General features: G+C 43.5%; 3 long non-coding RNA genes and 1 gene segment (V, D, J or C); 2 read left to right on the top strand and 2 right to left on the bottom strand.

Moving 5' to 3' along the window:
• Positions 1–216: 216 nt before the first annotated feature.
• Positions 217–2,588, bottom strand: LOC117072437. Its single transcript, XR_004432796.1, has 4 exons — positions 2,110–2,588; positions 1,487–1,632; positions 587–683; positions 217–332 (listed from the first exon to the last, which is right to left on the bottom strand). It is a non-coding gene; the product is annotated as an uncharacterized LOC117072437 (long non-coding RNA).
• LOC117072438 lies at positions 326–7,093 on the top strand. Its single transcript, XR_004432797.1, has 4 exons — positions 326–516; positions 646–771; positions 1,465–1,677; positions 6,930–7,093. It is a non-coding gene; the product is annotated as an uncharacterized LOC117072438 (long non-coding RNA).
• On the bottom strand, positions 5,445–18,518 carry LOC117072435. Its single transcript, XR_004432794.1, has 2 exons — positions 18,275–18,518; positions 5,445–6,973 (listed from the first exon to the last, which is right to left on the bottom strand). It is a non-coding gene; the product is annotated as an uncharacterized LOC117072435 (long non-coding RNA).
• The window catches only part of LOC117072418, a 372,247-nt gene continuing 368,590 nt past the window's right edge, over positions 14,871–18,527 (top strand). Inside the window, 2 exon segments of the C gene segment in view lie at positions 14,871–15,027; positions 15,117–15,404. Of these exon segments, the coding sequence occupies positions 14,889–15,027; positions 15,117–15,404 (427 nt within the window).

Genomic DNA, 18,527 nt, shown 5'->3' with positions numbered 1-18,527 from the left:
TTGGCCTTTAGGGAGGAGAGTGGGTCCTGACCATTCTCTTCGTGTCTTAGCTTGCCTAGGTCTCCTGAATTCTGTGTTTCTTGGGGGCTCCTCAACTGCACTATTTCACACAGGGTCCGCAGGACTGCACCTCAAAGAAACACAGAAGTCAAGCCTGGGGGCATCCGTGTACTCCCAGGTGAGTCGTCAGGACAGGTGGGATGTCTCTGAAGCAAGCCTCATCCAAGGCACCCTCAGGCTCCCTCCGGTGTTCTTCCCCAGCCTCGGTCCCCTCCCTCACAGGCCCAGTGGATTCTGCTGTGCAGAACAGAGAGCAGTGGACCTCAGGAGGCCTGCAAGGGGAGGACATAGGACAGTGACATCACAGGATGCCCCTCCCACCAGGAAAAGCGAGGCTGAGAACTCAGCTCTTCCCCAGGAGGACCAAGCCCTGAGCACAGACACAGTGCTGCCTGCCCCTTTGTGCCACGGGCTCCAAACTGCTCTGTTGGGTGCTGCTTTGTCTCCTGGGAGCAAGTGAGTCCTTGCAGACAGGAGAGCACTCCCATCCTGAGCCTGCCCCCCACCCCTGTGTTCTCCACTTTACCTTGGGGAGGTACCACCACACTGTCTCCTGTACTCATCCTCCATCTGCTTTTCCCACAGGCCCAGTAGAGGCTGGAGTCACCCAAACTCCAAGATCTCTGATCAAAACAAGAGGACAGCAAGTGACACTGAGCTGCTCCCCTGTCTCTGGGCATAACAGTGTGTCCTGATACCAGCAAGCTCCAGGTCAGGGCCTCCAGTAATTGTTAAAATGTCATAATGGGTTACAGAGAGTAAAAGGAAACTTCTCAGGGCACCAGTTCCCTGACTATCACTCTGAGCTGAACATGATCACCTTGGAGCTGGCAGACTTGGCCCTGAATCTCTGTCCCAGAAGTTTGGGACAGCCCTGCAGAGCCAACTGCATCCTGTGCACAAACCTGCCTGCCCCAGTGTGGAGCAACCTCAGCCCTGACATATGTGAAACTTGGGGACTGCAGGGAGAAAGAAAAAATAATTTCATGATGCTGGATCCAGCAATCTCGGGCTTTTCTGCCATTCAGGGCTGAAGGAAATAAGGCCAGGCAGCTCTGCTCAGAAGATGCCGTTGCTTCCGTAGGTTCACTGCAGAATCACCTTCTCTGCTTGATACAGAGGTAGAGGACATGTTCATCATGGAACAGCTGGCGCTGTCTTTTTAACGGCAGGGAATTTCATTCTGGAGTCAAGATTGTCGATAGTAGCATAGTGTTGAAGGTAAAATCACAGGGGTTTGCTTTGTATAATTTAGGGTGAAGAAATTGAGATTTGGGAAAAGTGGAGGAGAGAGAATATGATTAAAGATTTTTGAAAATAGAGATAAGGCAGAAGGTGGTAAGAAGTGGTGTTCTGTGCACCATGAGCTCTCTTCTCACCCTTCCCCAAATTTTTAATATCTAGAAAATATAAAGGAAGGACTTACAGCAACTCGTGTCACTGGTGGCCAGTCCCAGTTGGGGATATCATCAAAGAGCCGCTTGCCTGGCGTGAAAGTCCTGGAGTTGGTTCTGATGTCTTCCCTATGGTCTTCTGGCCTGAATCTGAACTCTTCAGAATACACTCAAGTACCTTCCAGAACACAGATGAGGTCATTTTACCCTTGACAGTAAACAGGTAAAGGCTCTCCAGTTTCCCTCAAATAAATTCTACTTCCCTGGGATGCCTTTCTAACGCTCATCACCTAGATCCAATTACCTTCTGTGACCAAACAGCTCTTTCAACATTTCCTAAAACTCAGCAGCCTTTATATGCTCTGCATTTGTCCTCACTATTTCCATGGCCTGGACGAACCTTTGTTCTCCTAAGACATTACCAGGTACTGATCATCTGTGAAGGACAGGCTCACACCTGCTTCTCCCTTCACTTCCCACTGTGACATTCCCTGGGACTGTACTGTATCACTCTCTTTCCTTGATTTTCATGGGAAAAGCCAAGTATATAATTGGTTCTATTTGATGTTTGTAAAGTGAGTAAGTTAATCCTACTTATACTGAGTCCTGGAGTGTGATTAATCACTGTCTTCCCTTCACAAAGGGTTCTTCTTACCTGAAATATCATGGAGAATGATTATGAATAGCCTCCGCATTTCATGCAACCTCTGCAGTATTCTGAGCAGTTGTGTGGTTCTAGTCTGGATTGATGAGCAGTGCGGTGAAGTACCGTAACTGTGTCTAACGCTGCAATTTGCAAATGTTCTTTTGGAGCAAAGAAAATCATGTTATAGTAATATTTATCCAGTCTCATGATCCTGCAAAAATATTCCTTGTCATAACCACACTTCCTCAACCACATCTTCAGAGATTTGATGAGGCTGGAACATCATCAAAGACGCTTTTCAGAAATCAGCCTAAAACACTGAAAGGAAAGTCAGCTGAGCTCAGTCATGGAATATTATCATCTTTGGTAAGTAAAAGATATTGTGTGTGGCCGGACTCTGTGGCTCACACCTGTAATCCCAGCACTTTGGGAGGCTGAGGCGGGTGGATCATGAGGTCAAGAGTTCAAGACGAGTCTGGCCAACATGGTGAAACCCTGTCTCTACTAAAAATACAAACAGTTAGCCGGTGTGGTGGTGTGTGCCTGTAATCCCAGCTATTTGGGAGGCTGAGGCTGGAGAATCTTGTGAACCCGGGGGGCGGAGGTTGCCATGAGCCGAGATCTCGCCATTGCACTCCAGCCTGGGCGACAGTGTGAGACTCCATCTCAAGAAAAAAAAAAAAAGATATAGTGTGTGTGAATGTGTGTGTGCATGTGCGTGTGTGTGTGTACATGTACGTGTGTGCATGTGTGTTCTTGTGGAAACTCATTCACATGGACATAGTTTCTCTGGGTCGCATTACTAAGAGGTGCTGGGTCACTGGTGGAGCTCATAGACACTTCTGCGGGGTGACAGGTAATGTCACAGCCAATTGAATCTGCCAAAGTTACAGCTGAAAGGGTTGTTTATTTCAAGATTTTGTAAGTTCAGAAATACATTTATAAAAATCTAAGAATTTTCCTTCTAAAATATACTATGTAAAATTTGCTAATAATTCATTTAAATACAAATATGAAAACGTGGGTCTGATTAATCAAAAGGAACGATTGAATACAGTTTCCAGGCTAGGTCTGTTTGATATCTTCACACTGTTTAAATCTGTGACCTGTATTTTTCAGGTTCCTCTCATCCCTCCTAGCATACTAATTGCAGTGCTGTAACATTGTTTATTTTGCAATCAAAATGTTGGTTAATGCATACTTTTGCCTCCACTAGCTAAAGGTGGACTTTAAGGTCAACTCTAGATTGGCCCTTCTGGGGAAGTATAGAGGGGTGTGTGAGAGGGTCGGGATTGCAGGAGTGAGAGCAGGGCATGTGTTCCTTCTTTGGACAATCTTGAGCTCATTAGGCCAAATGTGAATCCATGAGACTGCGGATTTTTGGCCACTTGGTGGCGCTGTGGCTCCACAGTGCTGTAAGAAACCCTGGGTAGGACTGGAGGGTGGCCAGGAGAAGGCTGAAGGGGATGACGGGCTGCCTGATGGCGTCAGGTGCCCTTTGGGATTCCCTGAGTAGGGCCTGGACATGTGGAGTTAAGCACAGACCCCTCACTGCCAAGGAAGGGCAGGGGTGCTAGAGTCTTCAGTTTGCACCAAGGAGGGAGTGTCTCTGCCTCTGCATGGGGAGTGGAGGAGGAAGGAGCTGGGATGGCAAGGACTGGGAATGAGTGTCAGGCCTGGGACAGGGAGGACAGAGGAAAGGCAGATGTGACGTAGGCATGTGGCGACTGTGTTCCACCGGCCCCACCTTTAGTTTCAGGGCTGTGTAGGACAGGAAGATCTCCTGGAGTAGCAAAGCCTGGGCCCTGCCGATCGTAGCAGCATGTAGGGGTAGCCTGCAGAGAGAGTAACTGGGAAAGGCCAGTTCTCCAAGGAAACGCCAGAAACTTTCCTGCCCCATTCAGGAAGTAACTGTGAGGCAGGTGCTTCCAGCCAGAGGGGCTCAGGCCCTGCCAAGCTTACAGGGTTTTCTTTCCCAGACATTCCCTGCTGCTTCTATATGTGATCTGCTTTAAAGCTCACTGAAATCACAAGTGTTTATTATTTTGCCTGTTTTTGTATCTGAGGGAAGGCAGCTGCCCCTGGTCTCATATTTAATAACTGGCTGTCGTGTGTTCTCCAACACCTCTCCACCCTCCCCTACTCTGTACATCTGTCTTCCTCCTTTCAGGTCCCGTTAGCAGGAGGGGAAGGTCATGCTTCCTATGTGACCATTATAACCTCTACCTTGACAAGTCCAAGAAACATATGACTTCTAGGCTAAAGCATATCCATTCATCCTTCATGGCAGCAAAAAGAAAGATAAAATTTTCTACACTGTAGACTTTCTGTAACTAATGCAATCTACCTTGAGGAAAAGTAACATGAATAATTGTTATTCATTAGTTAGTTTATTTTGTATCTTTTCTTCAATGAAGTTTGTGAGGCCCTTTCTTTGTATATTTTATGGCATAAAATAAAACATGACAAAAATTCTTGAATAAAAAATATTTCATTTTAGAGTATTAAGGCTTAAATTTATTTATTTTTTTTAGTTTTACTTATTCAAAGTACTTTACTTGGTTTCTGAATTATACAAATTTCCCTTTCTTTCTCTTTCTCTCTTTAGCTACCTCCCCCATTTTTTGCCAGCATTTTAATTTAATGTGGTAGGAACATGGAACATGAGATCCTTATGTTAAATAGATTTTTAAGTGTACAATACAGTATTGTAATCTACAAGTACAAGGTTGTACAGAAGCTCTCTAGATCTTACTTATCTTGCTGACTGAATTTTTATACCTGCTGACAGTAACTCCCCATTTTCTCCACTCCCAGCCCTTGGATATCACCACTTTTATCTTTGCTTTCATGAGTTTGACTTTTAGGGAGCCTCCTATAAGCAGAATCATGCAGCATTTGTCTTTCCGTGCCAGGCTTATTCACTTAGCACAGTGTCCTGCAGCTTCATCCATGCTATCACGAATGGCTGGATTTTCTTCTTTTTAATGCTTAATAATATTTCATTGTATGAATATACCATATTTATGGTCTTTCACTGTTTCTATGAAACCGTCTGTCACATGAGTGGCATAGTCATCTGCAGAACCGAAAGCATGGATTACATTAATGCACATTCACACTTCAATTCTACTCCATGGGCAAGACTTAGAAAAAAATAATGATTCCATCATTTACTGTTATTTTACTATACACAGAATAGAAGTCCTTCTTTTGGGAAGTTTCAGTTATTTAGAAATTCAAGTGTCAGAAGGAAACCCTAAGACACAAATGCTTTTCTCATGGTACAGGTGAGACAACTACCCATTGGTTAAATAACTTGACCAAATTAAATAGCTATTAGGATGTAGTACTGATACTCCATCACTGCCCAGTCTAAGTTCAGTGTTTACAGCTCTATAAAATATTTCATAATGCTGCCAACCTACAATAAATTGGAATGTTTTCCTCTACATCCCTTTTAGACCTGCTGGCTCTAATAGCATCATAGTCAGAGATCTGTTTACCCTGGAGACAGTGGTGTAGGGAAAGTGGTCTGAGGAGGCACCATGACTCCCAGCCGTGACTTCCACTCTAACACCAGCTCATCTAGATCTGAGGCCAGATCTTAAAGGGTTTAGTTTTAACATTTTTTATCTATAAAATGAGACTACTACTCTCCATCAGCAGAGATCTATATAACCTTTAATGGCATAAAGTATCTAGCATATAGTAGAAGCCTAGATATTTTGGTTTCCTTTGCTGGTCTCAGACAACTGCTTCCACCATGCCAGTGTGCAAAGACAGATATGGACACATTCTGCAAAGGAATCTTAGGTTGAGGACTCAGAAGTCACAGAAATGGAAATATATATGCCTGATAATTCATTTGATAAAATTAACTAGAGGATGTAGCATACATATCTCCTCAGACATTTAAAAATCAACATTTTTGATATATAAATTATATGAAGCAAACACGACACCTTTTAAATGAACGGATCAGTGATTTTTGAGCAACATATATCAACGTATGCAACCCCATCTCTATGAAGACGTATCTGCCTCACCCAGAAAGTCTCTCACTACCCTCTGCAATGCCTCTCTCCGTCCCAACGACCAATCATGTGACCTCTATCACTGCAGAGTCATTTTGTTTGCAAAAATTTTTAATGCAAATGTCAAACCTCTTCTGATTAATCCCCTTGAATACACAGCTAAACAATCAAGGCAGGGAGGAGTTCCTGGGAGGTTTTCTGGTTTTAGAAGGGGTTGAAGCCATGTGAGCTACCTGGCCCATGGTAGGGACAATTCTATCTGTAGTTGGATGTTGTGCCAAAATAACCTCAAAAGGTTTTTTCAGCTAATAGAAGCTGATTCTACAAAATCTATTCATTTTCATTCGTTTATTTTCTCATCAACTCATTCAATCAAACAAATTTATGTTACTTTTTGACAAAAGTTAACTATCTTTAAGGAAATTATTTTGTGTTCCCATCAGACACACATGCAGCTGGGCTTCGTGTTCACACAGTGAGCATGCTGGGGTCAAGCAAACCATCATCACAGCGACTTCATTGACAGACGATGTCTTATTGGGAGAAGGGTTCTCTTTGACTTCACCCTAAGTGTCCAACCCATAAAACCTGAGCCTTGAGCTAAAATCGATCTTCCTGTTCTGGCCCTGCCCTGGGCACCAGGCCACTGTGCTGTGTGTTTCTCTGTCTCCTGAACCAGAGTCCTGGGCACAGATATGGAACCTATCCATGGGCTTGTTTGATCCCAGCTGTGACTTTCAGTACCAGATGTCCTTTGCTGTGACTTTAATTTCTGTTTTCTTTATTCTTAAGTTCCATAGATGCTGAGTGACCCAGACCCTGGTTGTGCTCTTGTGCTGAAAGGAAACAAGCACATGGGGAGGTAAGCAGAATATGAAACAAAATAATGTATTTACAACCAGTGGCAAAACTTACTGGCAGGTCCTTTGTCCAAACACTGTTGAGAATTTGAAGATCATGACAGCAGAGTTTAAAACTAAGTGCAGCATCCTTCCAAATGTGGGGCTCTGTGTACCAAAGGTACAGTTTTGGAGCTCCTTTTTTATTTTTTTTTATTTTTATTTTTATTATTTTTCTTTTTTTATTTTTTATTATACTTTAAGTTCTAGGGTACATGTGCATAACGTTTATATCATGTATAACTCCCCAATGCAATCCCTCCCTCCTCCCCCCTCCCCATGATAGGCCCCAGTGTGTGATGTTCCCCTTCCCGAGTCCAAGTGATCTCATTGTTCAGTTCCCACCTATGAGTGAGAACATGCGGTGTTTGGTTTTCTCTTCTTGTGATAGTTTGCTAAGAATGATGGTTTCCAGCTGCATCCATGTCCCTACAAAGGATGCAAACTCATCCTTTTTGATGGCTGCATAGTATTCCATGGTGTATATGTGCCACATTTTCTTAATCCAGTCTGTCACAGATGGACATTTGGGTTGATTCCAAGTCTTTGCTATTGTGAATAGTGCCGCAATAAACATACGTGTGCATGTGTCTTTGTAGTAGAGTAATTTATAATCCTTTGGGTATATACCCAGTAGTGGGATGGCTGGGTCATATGGTACATCTAGTTCTAGATCCTTGAGGAATCGCCATACTGTTTTCCATAATGGTTGAACTAGTTTACAATCCCACCAACAGTGTAAAAGTGTTCCTATTTCTCCACATCCTCTCCAACATCTATTGTTTCCTGACTTCTTAATGATTGCCATTCTAACTGGTGTGAGATGGTATCTCATTGTGGTTTTGATTTGCATTTCTCTGATGGCGAGTGATGACGAGCATTTTTTCATGTGTCTGTTGGCTGTATGGATGTCTTCTTTTGAGAAATGTCTGTTCATATCCTTTCCCCACTTTTTGATGGGGTTGTTTGTTTTTTTCTTGTATATTTGTTTGAGTTCTTTGTAGATTCTGGATATTAGCCCTTTGTCAGATGAGTAGGTTGCAAAAATTTTCTCCCATTCTGTAGGTTGCCTGTTCACTCTGATGGTAGTTTCTTTTGCTGTGCAAAAGCTCTTTAGTTTAATGAGATCCCATTTGTCAATTTTGGCTTTTGCTGCCGTTGCTTTTGGTGTTTTAGACATGAAGTCCTTGCCCATGCCTATGTCCTGAATGGTACTACCTAGATTTTCTTCTAGGGTTTTTATGGTATTAGGTCTAACATTTAAGTCTCTAATCCATCTTGAATTAATTTTCGTATAAGGGGTAAGGAAAGGATCCAGTTTCAGCTTTCTACTTGTGGCTAGCCAATTTTCCCAGCACCATTTATTAAATAGGGAATCCTTTCCCCATTTCTTGTTTTTGTCAGGTTTGTCAAAGATCAGATGGCTGTAGATGTGTGGTATTATTTCTGAGGACTCTGTTCTGTTCCACTGGTCTATTTCTCTGTTGTGGTACCAGTACCATGCTGTTTTGGTTACTGTAGCCTTGTAGTATAGTTTGAAGTCAGGTAGCGTGACGCCTCCAGCTTTGTCCTTTTGACCTAGGATTGTCTTGGCAATGCGGGCTCTTTTTTGGTTCCATATGAACTTTAAAGCAGTTTTTTCCAATTCTGTGAAGAAACTCATTGGTAGCTTGATGGGGATGGCATTGAATCTATAAATAACCTTGGGCAGTATGGCCATTTTCACGATATTGATTCTTCCTATCCATGAGCATGGTATGTTCTTCCATTTGTTTGTGTCCTCTTTGATTTCACTGAGCAGTGGTTTGTAGTTCTCCTTGAAGAGGTCCTTTACATCCCTTGTAAGCTGGATTCCTAGGTATTTTATTCTCTTTGAAGCAATTGTGAATGGAAGTTCATTCCTGACTTGGCTCTCTGCTTGTCTGTTACTGGTGTATAAGAATGCTTGTGATTTTTGCACATTAATTTTGTATCCTGAGACTTTGCTGAAGTTGCTTATCAGCTTAAGGAGATTTTGGGCTGAGACGATGGGTTTTTCTAAATATACAATCATGTCATCTGCAAACAGGGACAATTTGACTTCTTCTTTTCCTAACTGGATACCCTTGATTTCTTTCTCTTGCCTGATTGCCCTAGCCAGAACTTCCAACACTATGTTGAATAGGAGTGGTGAGAGAGGGCATCCCTGTCTTGTGCCAGTTTTCAAAGGGAATTTTTCCAGTTTTTGCCCATTCAGTATGATATTAGCTGTGGGTTTGTCGTAAATAGCTCTTATTATTTTGAGGTACGTTCCATCAATACCGAATTTATTGAGCGTTTTTAGCATAAAGGGCTGTTGAATTTTGTCAAAAGCCTTTTCTGCATCTATTGAGATAATCATGTGGTTCTTGTCTTTGGTTCTGTTTATATGCTGGATTACGTTTATTGATTTGCGAATGTTGAACCAGCCTTGCATCCCAGGGATGAAGCCCACTTGATCATGGTGGATAAGCTTTTTGATGTGCTGCTGAATCCGTTTGCCAGTATTTTATTGAGAATTTTTGCATCGATGTTCATCAGGGATATTGGTCTAAAATTCTCTTTTTTTGTTGTGTCTCTGCCAGGCTTTGGTATCAGGATGATGTTGGCCTCATAAAATGAGTTAGGGAGGATTCCCTCTTTTTCTATTGATTGGAATAGTTTCAGAAGGAATGGTACCAGCTCCTCCTTGTACCTCTGGTAGAATTCAGCTGTGAATCCATCTGGTCCTGGACTTTTTTTCGTGGGTAGGCTATTAATTGTTGCCTCAATTTCAGAGCCTGTTATTGGTCTATTCAGGGATTCAACTTCTTCCTGGTTCAGTCTTGGAGAGTGTAAGTGTCCAGGAAATTATCCATTTCTTCTAGATTTTCTAGTCGATTTGCGTAGAGGCATTATAGTATTCTCTGATGGTTGTTTGTATTTCTGTGGGGTCGGTGGTGATATCCCCTTTATCATTTTTTATTGCGTCTATTTGATTCCTCTCTCTTTTCTTCTTTATTAGTCTTGCTAGCGGTCTGTCAATTTTGTTGATCTTTTCAAAAAACCAACTCCTGGATTCATTGATTTTTTGGAGGGTTTTTTGTGACTCTATCTCCTTCAGTTCTGCTCTGATCTTAGTTATTTCTTGCCTTCTGCTAGCTTTTGAATGTGTTTGCTCTTGCCTCTCTAGTTCTTTTAATTGTGATGTTAAAGTGTCAATTTTAGATCTTTCCTGCTTTCTCTTGTGGGCATTTAGTGCTATAAATTTCCCTCTACACACTGCTTTAAATGTGTCCCAGAGATTCTGGTATGTTGTATCTTTGTTCTCATTGGTTTCAAAGAACATCTTTATTTCTGCTTTCATTTCGTTATGTACCCAGTAGTCATTCAGGAGCAGGTTATTCAGTTTCCATGTAGTTGAGCGGTTTTGATTGAGTTTCTTAGTCCTGAGTTCTAGTTTGATTGCACTGTGGTCTGAGAGACAGTTTGTTATAATTTCTGTTCTTGTACATTTGCTGAGGAGTGCTTTACTTCCAATTATGTGGTCAATTTTGGAATAAGTGCGATGTGGTGCTGAGAAGAATGTATATTCTGTTGATTTGGGGTGGAGAGTTCTATAGATGTCTATTAGGTCCGCTTGGTGCAGAGATGAGTTCAATTCCTGGATATCCTTGTTAACTTTCTGTCTCGTTGATCTGTCTAATGTTGACAGTGGAGTGTTGAAATCTCCCATTATTATTGTATGGGAGTCTAAGTCTCTTTGTAGGTCTCTAAGGACTTGCTTTATGAATCTGGGTGCTCCTGTATTGGGTGCATATATATTTAGGAGAGTTAGCTCTTCCTGTTGAATTGATCCCTTTACCATTATGTAATGGCCTTCTTTGTCTCTTTTGATCTTTGATGGTTTAAAGTCTGTTTTATCAGAGACTAGGATTGCAACCCCTGCTTTTTTTTGTTCTCCATTTGCTTGGTAGATCTTTCTCCATCCCTTTATTTTGAGCCTATGTATGTCTCTGCATGTGAGATGGGTCTCCTGAATACAGCAGACTGATGGGTCTTGACTCTTTATCCAGTTTGCCAGTCTGTGTCTTTTAATTGGAGCATTTAGTCCATTGACATTTAAGGTTAATATTGTTATGTGTGAACTTGATCCTGTCATTATGATATTAACTGGTTATTTTGCTCATTAGTTGATGCAGTTTCTTCCTAGCCTCGATGGTCTTTACATTTTGGCATGTTTTTGCAATGGCTGGTACCGGTTGTTCCTTTCCATGTTTAGGGCTTCCTTCAGGGTCTCTTGTAAGGCAGGCCTGGTGGTGACAAAATCTCTAAGCATTTGCTTATCTGTAAAGGATTTTATTTCTCCTTCACTGATGAAACTTAGTTTGGCTGGATATGAAATTCTGGGTTGAAAATTCTTTTCTTTAAGAACGTTGAATATTGGCCCCCACTCTCTTCTGGCTTGTAGAGTTTCTGCCGAGAGATCTGCTGTTAGTCTGATGGGCTTCCTTTGTGGGTAACCCGACCTTTCTCTCTGGCTGCCCTTAAGATTTTTTCCTTCATTTCAACTTTGGTGAATCTGGCAATTATGTGTCTTGGAGTTGCTCTTCTGGAGGAGTATCTTTGTGGCGTTCTCTGTATTTCCTGAATTTGAATGTTGGCCTGCCCTACTAGGTTGGGGAAGTTCTCCTGGATGATATCCTGAAGAGTGTTTTCCAACTTGGTTCCATTTTCCCCCTCACTTTCAGGCACCCCAATCAGACGTAGATTTGGTCTTTTTACATAATCCCATACTTCTTGCAGGCTTTGTTCATTTCTTTTTCTTCTTTTTTCTTTTGGTTTCTCTTCTCGCTTCATTTCATTCATTTGATCCTCAATCGCTGATACTCTTTCTTCCAGTTGATCGAGTCGGTTACTGAAGCTTGTGCATTTGTCACGTATTTCTCGTGTCATGGTTTTCATCTCTGTCATTTCGTTTATGATCTTCTCTGCATTAATTAGTCTAGCTGTCAATTCTTCCACTTTTTTTTCAAGATTTTTAGTTTCTTTGCGCTGGGTACGTAATTCCTCCTTTAGCTCTGAGAAGTTTGATGGACTGAAGCCTTCTTCTCTCATCTCGTCAAAGTCATTCTCTGACCAGCTTTGATCCGTTGCTGGCGATGGGCTGCGCTCCTTTGCAGGGGGAGATGCGCTCTTATTTTTTGAATTTCCAGCTTTTCTGCCCTGCTTTTTCCCCATCTTTGTGGTTTTATCTGTCTCTGGTCTTTGATGATGGTGACGTACTGATGGGGTTTTGGTATAGGTGTCCTTCCTGTTTGATAGTTTTCCGTCTGACAGTCAGAAGGACTGTCTGTTGGTCTGTTGGAGATTGCTTGAGGTCCACTCCAGACCCTGTTTGCCTGGGTATCAGCAGCAGAGGTTGCCAAGATAGAATATTGCTGAGCAGCGAGTGTACCTGTCTGATTCTTCCTTTGGAAGTTTCCTCTCAGGATGACTCCACCCTGTGAGGTGTGGGGTGTCAGACTGCCCCTAGTGGGGGATGTCTCCCAGCTAGGCTACTCAGGGGTCAGGGACCCACCTGAGCAGGCAGTCTGTCCGTTCTCGGATCTCAACCTCCGCGTTGGGAGATCCACGGCTCTCCCCAAAGCTGTCAGACAGAGTCGTTCGCCTCTGCACCGCCCCCGCTGCTTTCCCTATTGGACCTCAGCTGTGGCTGTCCCCAGAGGTGGAGTCTACAGAGACAGGCAGGTTTCCTTGAGCTGCTGTGAGCTCCACCCAGTTCGAGCTTCCCAGCGGCTTTGTTTACCTACTTAAGCCTCAGCAATGGCGGGCGCCCCTCCCCCAGCCTCGCTGCTGCCTTGCGGATAGATCGCCGCAGACGGCTGTGTTAGCAGTGAGGGAGGCTCCGTGGGCGTGGGACCCTCCCGGCCAGGTGTGGGATATATTCTCCTGGTGTGCCTGTTTCCTTAAAGCGCAGTATTGGGGTGGGAGTTACGCGATTTTCCAGGTGTTATGTGTCTCAGTTCCCCTGGCTAGGAAAACGGATTTCCTTCCCCCTTGCGCTTCCAGGTGAGGCGATGCCTCGCCCTGCTTCAGCTCACGCTGGTCAGGCTGCAGCAGCTGACCAGCACCGATTGTCCGGCACTCCCTAGAGAGATGACCCCAGTACCTCAGTTGAAAATGCAGAAATCACCGGTCTTCTGTGTTACTCGCGCTGGGAGTTGGAGACTGGAGCTGTTCCTATTCGGCCATCTTGCTCCGCCCCCCTCCAATCTCCGAGCTCCTTTTTTAAAACAAAACCAAAAACCAAAAACACTCCATGTTCGTGGTTGCAGGCCATGAGAGAATATTTTTCTTTTTACATTTTAATTTAATTTTTATTTTTCCATACGTTATTGGGGTACAGGTGGCATTTGGTTACATGAGTAAGTTCTTGAGTGATGATTTGCAAGATTTTGGTGTACCCACTACCCGAACAGTATACACTGCACCATATTGTGTCTTTTATCCCTCACCCCCTCCCGCTCTTCTCCCCCAAGTCCCCAAAGTCCATTGTATCATTCTTATGCCTTTGTGTCCTCATAGTTTTGCTCCCAGATATCAGTGAGAACACATGATGTTTGGTTTTACATTTCTGAGTTACTTCACTGATAGTCTCCCATCTCATCCAGGTAGGTCACTCCAAATGCTGTTAATTCATTCCTTTTTATGGCTGCAGAGAATTTCATTTTATATATATATATTTTTTTATATTATATATATCACAGTTTCTTTATCCACTCGTTGATTGATGGGCATTTGGGCTGGTTCCTTTTTATATATTACTAAATTAATGGCAGGTACATTCTTCCTTAGCTTAAAGTCTTGCCCTGTCCCCCCAAGTCCCTTATACATCAGGACACCTTTGTGCCCATAGATCATGGGCAGCGTTGGGCAGCCACCATCGTCCACACAGAGAGGGCAGTCAGCAGCATGAGGTGGTTCTGCCTGCTGCGGTCTCACCCCAGGCACAGAAACAAGAGCCCTGGGTTGAGCTGAGGGTGCTTAGCTGGGTTTGTCAGGAGTCCCATCTGTCAGTAAATTGACAAGAAACAGAACAAAATGACTCCTCCAATGTTGATGAGCCTGCCCCTGGGATTTGGAAATTTGCTAACAGAGAAAACCCATATAGACAAAGGATTTTAAACAGGATTATGGTCAATTAAGCAAATTAGGAAAGGATGCTTGAAGGAGTATTTGGGACACAGGAGTCAAAAACACCAGGAAGACATGAGGAGGTGTTCTAAGATTCTAGACTGTAGCAACACTTAGATAACCAATATCAGTGCATTAATGAGTTATTATTATGATTGTTATTATTTTGAGATGGAGTCTCATTCTGTCATCCAGGCTGGAGTGCAGTGGCACGATCTCAGCTCACTGCAACCTCCGCCTCCCTGGTTCAAGCGATTCTGGTGTCTCAGACTCCTGAGTAGCTGTGAGTACAGGTGCACGTCAGGATGCCTGGATAATTTCTGTATTTTAGTACAGATGGGATTTCACCCTGTTGGTCTCCAACTCCTGACCTCAAGTGATCTGCTCTCTTCAGCCTCCCAAAGGGCTAGGATTACAGGCGTGGGCCACTGTGCACAGCCAAGTAATTATACCATCATGGGAATACAAAATATACTTTGAGCTACAAACTAATTACCAAAAGATCTAAAAAAAAAAAAAATGGTAGACTTGCACCAATTCAGACAAAGGCATTCTTCCCATCCAAACTCTTCACTGGTGAATTTATCTTGAATTTGACCATCTGGGGAAGGGGCGTGGCCTCTCCTGACAGGAAGGCTCTGGGGCCCAGGCAGGGAGTATGAGGTCTCAGAATGATGCCCTTGAAAGACCTGTTTCCCTTTCATCAATGTACAGACCCAGAAGACCCCTCCGTCCTGCAGCCCGTGCCATGAGCATCAGGCTCCTGTGCTGTGCGGCCTTTTCTCTCCTGTGGCCAGGTGGGTCCTGGGCAGGGCCCCTTGCATGGATTTCAAGGCCCAGCGCCTTCCCACTGGGGCTGCAGCATCAGTTTTGTTCTTCTCTGCAGGTCCAGTGAATGCTGGTGTCACTCAGACCCCAAAATTCCAAGTCCTGAAGACAGGACAGAGCATGACACTGCAGTGTGCCCAGGATATGAACCATGAACGCATGTACTGGTATCGACAAGACCCAGGCATGGGGCTGAGGCTGATTCATTACTCAGTTGCTGAGAATACCACTGATAAAGGAGAAGTCCCCGATGGCTACAGTGTCTCCAGATTAAACAAAAAGGATTTCCTGCTCAGGCTGGAGTCGGCTGCTCCCTCCCAGACATCTGTGTACTTCTGTGCCAGCAGTGAAGCCACAGTACTGCACGGCCGTCTCCTCTCTGCACATAAAGACAGGAGAGGCTCTGCCCTCATCCCCACCCCAGACTCAGCAATGCCCTTGGTCCTAGCACCAGAAACTTTGGATCCCCACTGTGCCTGGCCAGTGGGAGCCTTGGTCTGTGCCAGGTGCCTCAGCAGTCGGTCTCAGCCAGGCCAGGACTGGTCTCAGGGCCTCAGATGTCTTCTTTGTCCCCCTCTGGTCTTTCCTCTGAGCTGTCCTTTTGGGCTGGGACCAGGGCTTTCCCAGCTCTGACTTTCCTAGTCATTCACCTGAGTCTGAGGCCTCGTAGGTGAAATAGGATTTGTATTTCAGATCCATCTAGACTCCCATCTCTACCTGGGAACCAGATGCTTTCCTCTCTATGATTTTCCTCATATTGAACCCTAACGTCGTCTTAGCCACACCCTGCATTTCCTATATTCACAGTCACCCTCCAATACCTTGCTGGGTTTCTCCTCCCCGACCTCCCTGCCCTTCTCTACTCTTGCCATGTTGAGAGACTCCAAAGTCCACTTCCTGTGCCCTGGGCTGGAGATTTCCTTTCTGTAGTGGTCAACACCTACCTGTGCTTCAGATCTCAGCATGATCAGCCCTAGTGATAATCACCACTATGCTTCCCTCGGCTCCCAGCTGAGGTCAGTTTCCCTTTAATAATCTCTCATGCTATCCTGTGTCTGTTAATCAGTAGAATTTAGCACAATTGGAATCTTCCAGATACTTTAAACTCCATGAAGGCCAAGGCTATGTCTGCTTTATATCCCAACAGCAGTGCCTGGCACAGGGGGAGACCCATTTCAAGGAGAATGAATGAGTCAATGACGCAGTGAATGATGGGTGGATGGATGAACAAATAACAGGAGCACCCTAGATCCATTTTACCCTGGCAGAGATCTGGCATTAACTATAAGAAATCTTACCCGTTTGATTGCTGGGCTAAGGTAGGTCCCTGAAATTAACGAGGAGTCACTATCATGGGTAAGATTCCTCCTGTGTCTGTAGCACCAGACCTCCTCCAGGTCTCTATGCTCTCCTTGGGACTCTTTCCCCACAACAACTCTAGACAGATTGGAGATCCATTTCCAGAAACCCATGCACACAGGTTTGTGATTTTGGAACCACTTCTGGTACCAAAAACTCCATTAGGTTTACATCAATAAAACAGAGCCACTAAGAGTACTATGGAGAGGAGGATGTATGACAGGAGTTAGACCTTATATAAATGTAGGGGGAGCTGAGGAAGAGAAGGTCTGGAGGGGAGATCTAGCCAGCAGATTTAATTCATGATTAATGTGACCTCTTATTCTACTCAAAGGAGAGCATACGATTTCAAATAAAAAAAATTGATTTTTCTTTGTAAAAGTTGGACCTAAATAGTGAGCTACTTTTGTCCCGTAATTGTTTTAAGTTGGCTAATGGTGGAACAAATCCTTGATGCTAGGACTTTGGTTTCCTTGGAAGAACAGGAAAAACAAAAACAAACAACAACAACAACAAAAAAACAAAACCTCATGCATATACAGCCTTACAGGCTCTGTTTTTGGAGGAAGCGTAATAAAAAAGAAACAGAAAATCAGAATTCTCTTCTGGAACCTACACTGGGGCTGTCCTCAGAGCAGGCTGTGATGTGAGGAATCTAATCTATGGGGGTATTTCGCAGCTCAGAGTGCAGCAGACAGTTCCTGACCCCATGCATTTGGGGGTGAGACTGGAGACAGTTGAAAAGCTACGGAGTCTTGACGTTCTGCACTCTCAACCCTGGCCTCTCCCTGAATTTTATAGATTAATAGCAGACCAATCCACTCCCACTATTAAAAACATTAAAACAAAAACCGAGCAGGAACAGTGAGCAGAAGCAATAAACTATTAAAATGAACATCTTAAAGATTTTAAATTCTGCCATCATAAGATGTGGATGTTTGAAGAGCTACATTTAAATGAATATAAGAAGGAACTGAAACAAGGACATGAAAACAGAGACTGCCCCAAACCATCAAAAAACATTAAAGAAATAATCAAATAGAACATCTAGAAATCATTATGATTACTCGAGAAAACAAAATGGAAGCTAAACAGCAGATTCAATGCTTCTAAAGAGATTAGTAGCAATATCAAAGATGGATCTCAAGAAATCACCTAGAATGAAACACAGAAAATTAAATGTAAAATATAAAAAAGTGAAGGAACAAGGAGAAAATGAAGTTTTTAGAATATCAGAAAGTATAGAATGTTTTATTGAAATTTTTTTTCTTATATATAATTGAAGTTTCAGAAAGAGAAAATAGGGCAAATGGCCTGAGATGACTGTGTATACGATGTTAGCGGAGAATGCTCCTGAGATGTTTGAGACCGAAATCCTTGTTCAAGAATTCAGATGAATTGTAAGACGAATAGGCAGGTCCCAGTGTAACTGCAGACCACAAATGACAAAGAGAAGATTTTAACAGCCGTCAAAAGGGAGAGATAAATATCTTTCAGTGGAATAGAATGAGAGAAATAGTTAAAGTCAAGAAAGAGAATTAAAAATAACCATTAAATCAGAATTGTAGTCCTCAGTTATTGAAGATTCAGATTGATTTTTAAAAAATCTATAGGACAGGAAAAGAAAATATGGAACACCAAAAAAATTCTGTGAGTTTGTCACCAAGGTACCTTTTCTGAATTATAGTTAACGAGGGTGGAAAATGATCCCAGAAGAAAGGCATGAGGGCATTTCATGAGGGAACCCATGTGATGGGGCATTCCATTGGGCACGTGTGACTAGGGGAATGGAGGAGGCTGCGGCATGAATGGGGATGGCAGGGGGACCCCGACTTGCAGGAAAGACAATGAGCTCACACTTTGGTGCCTGGTGTTGGGGTTGCTGTTGGCACATCCTACAGAATGTGCCCAGCAGACAGAGGAGTGGCTGTGAGAAGAGAAGGTGAACTCAGAGACGCAGCGTGAAACCTCTCGGTCCAGACAGCACAGGAGCCCAAAGCGAGGTCCCATGTAAATAACGTTGTTTACAAGGAGCGTATAAATATTTAAAGTAATCATCCGAGTGTGTTCTAATATAAATCCTGTGTTCCTGAGGTCATGCAGATTGGGA

The sequence above is a fragment of the Trachypithecus francoisi genome, unplaced genomic scaffold, assembly GCF_009764315.1.
Source record: "Trachypithecus francoisi isolate TF-2019V2 unplaced genomic scaffold, Tfra_2.0 Lachesis_group4, whole genome shotgun sequence".
NCBI lineage: Eukaryota > Metazoa > Chordata > Mammalia > Primates > Cercopithecidae > Trachypithecus > Trachypithecus francoisi.
This window is presented reverse-complemented; position numbering and strand designations above follow the sequence as displayed.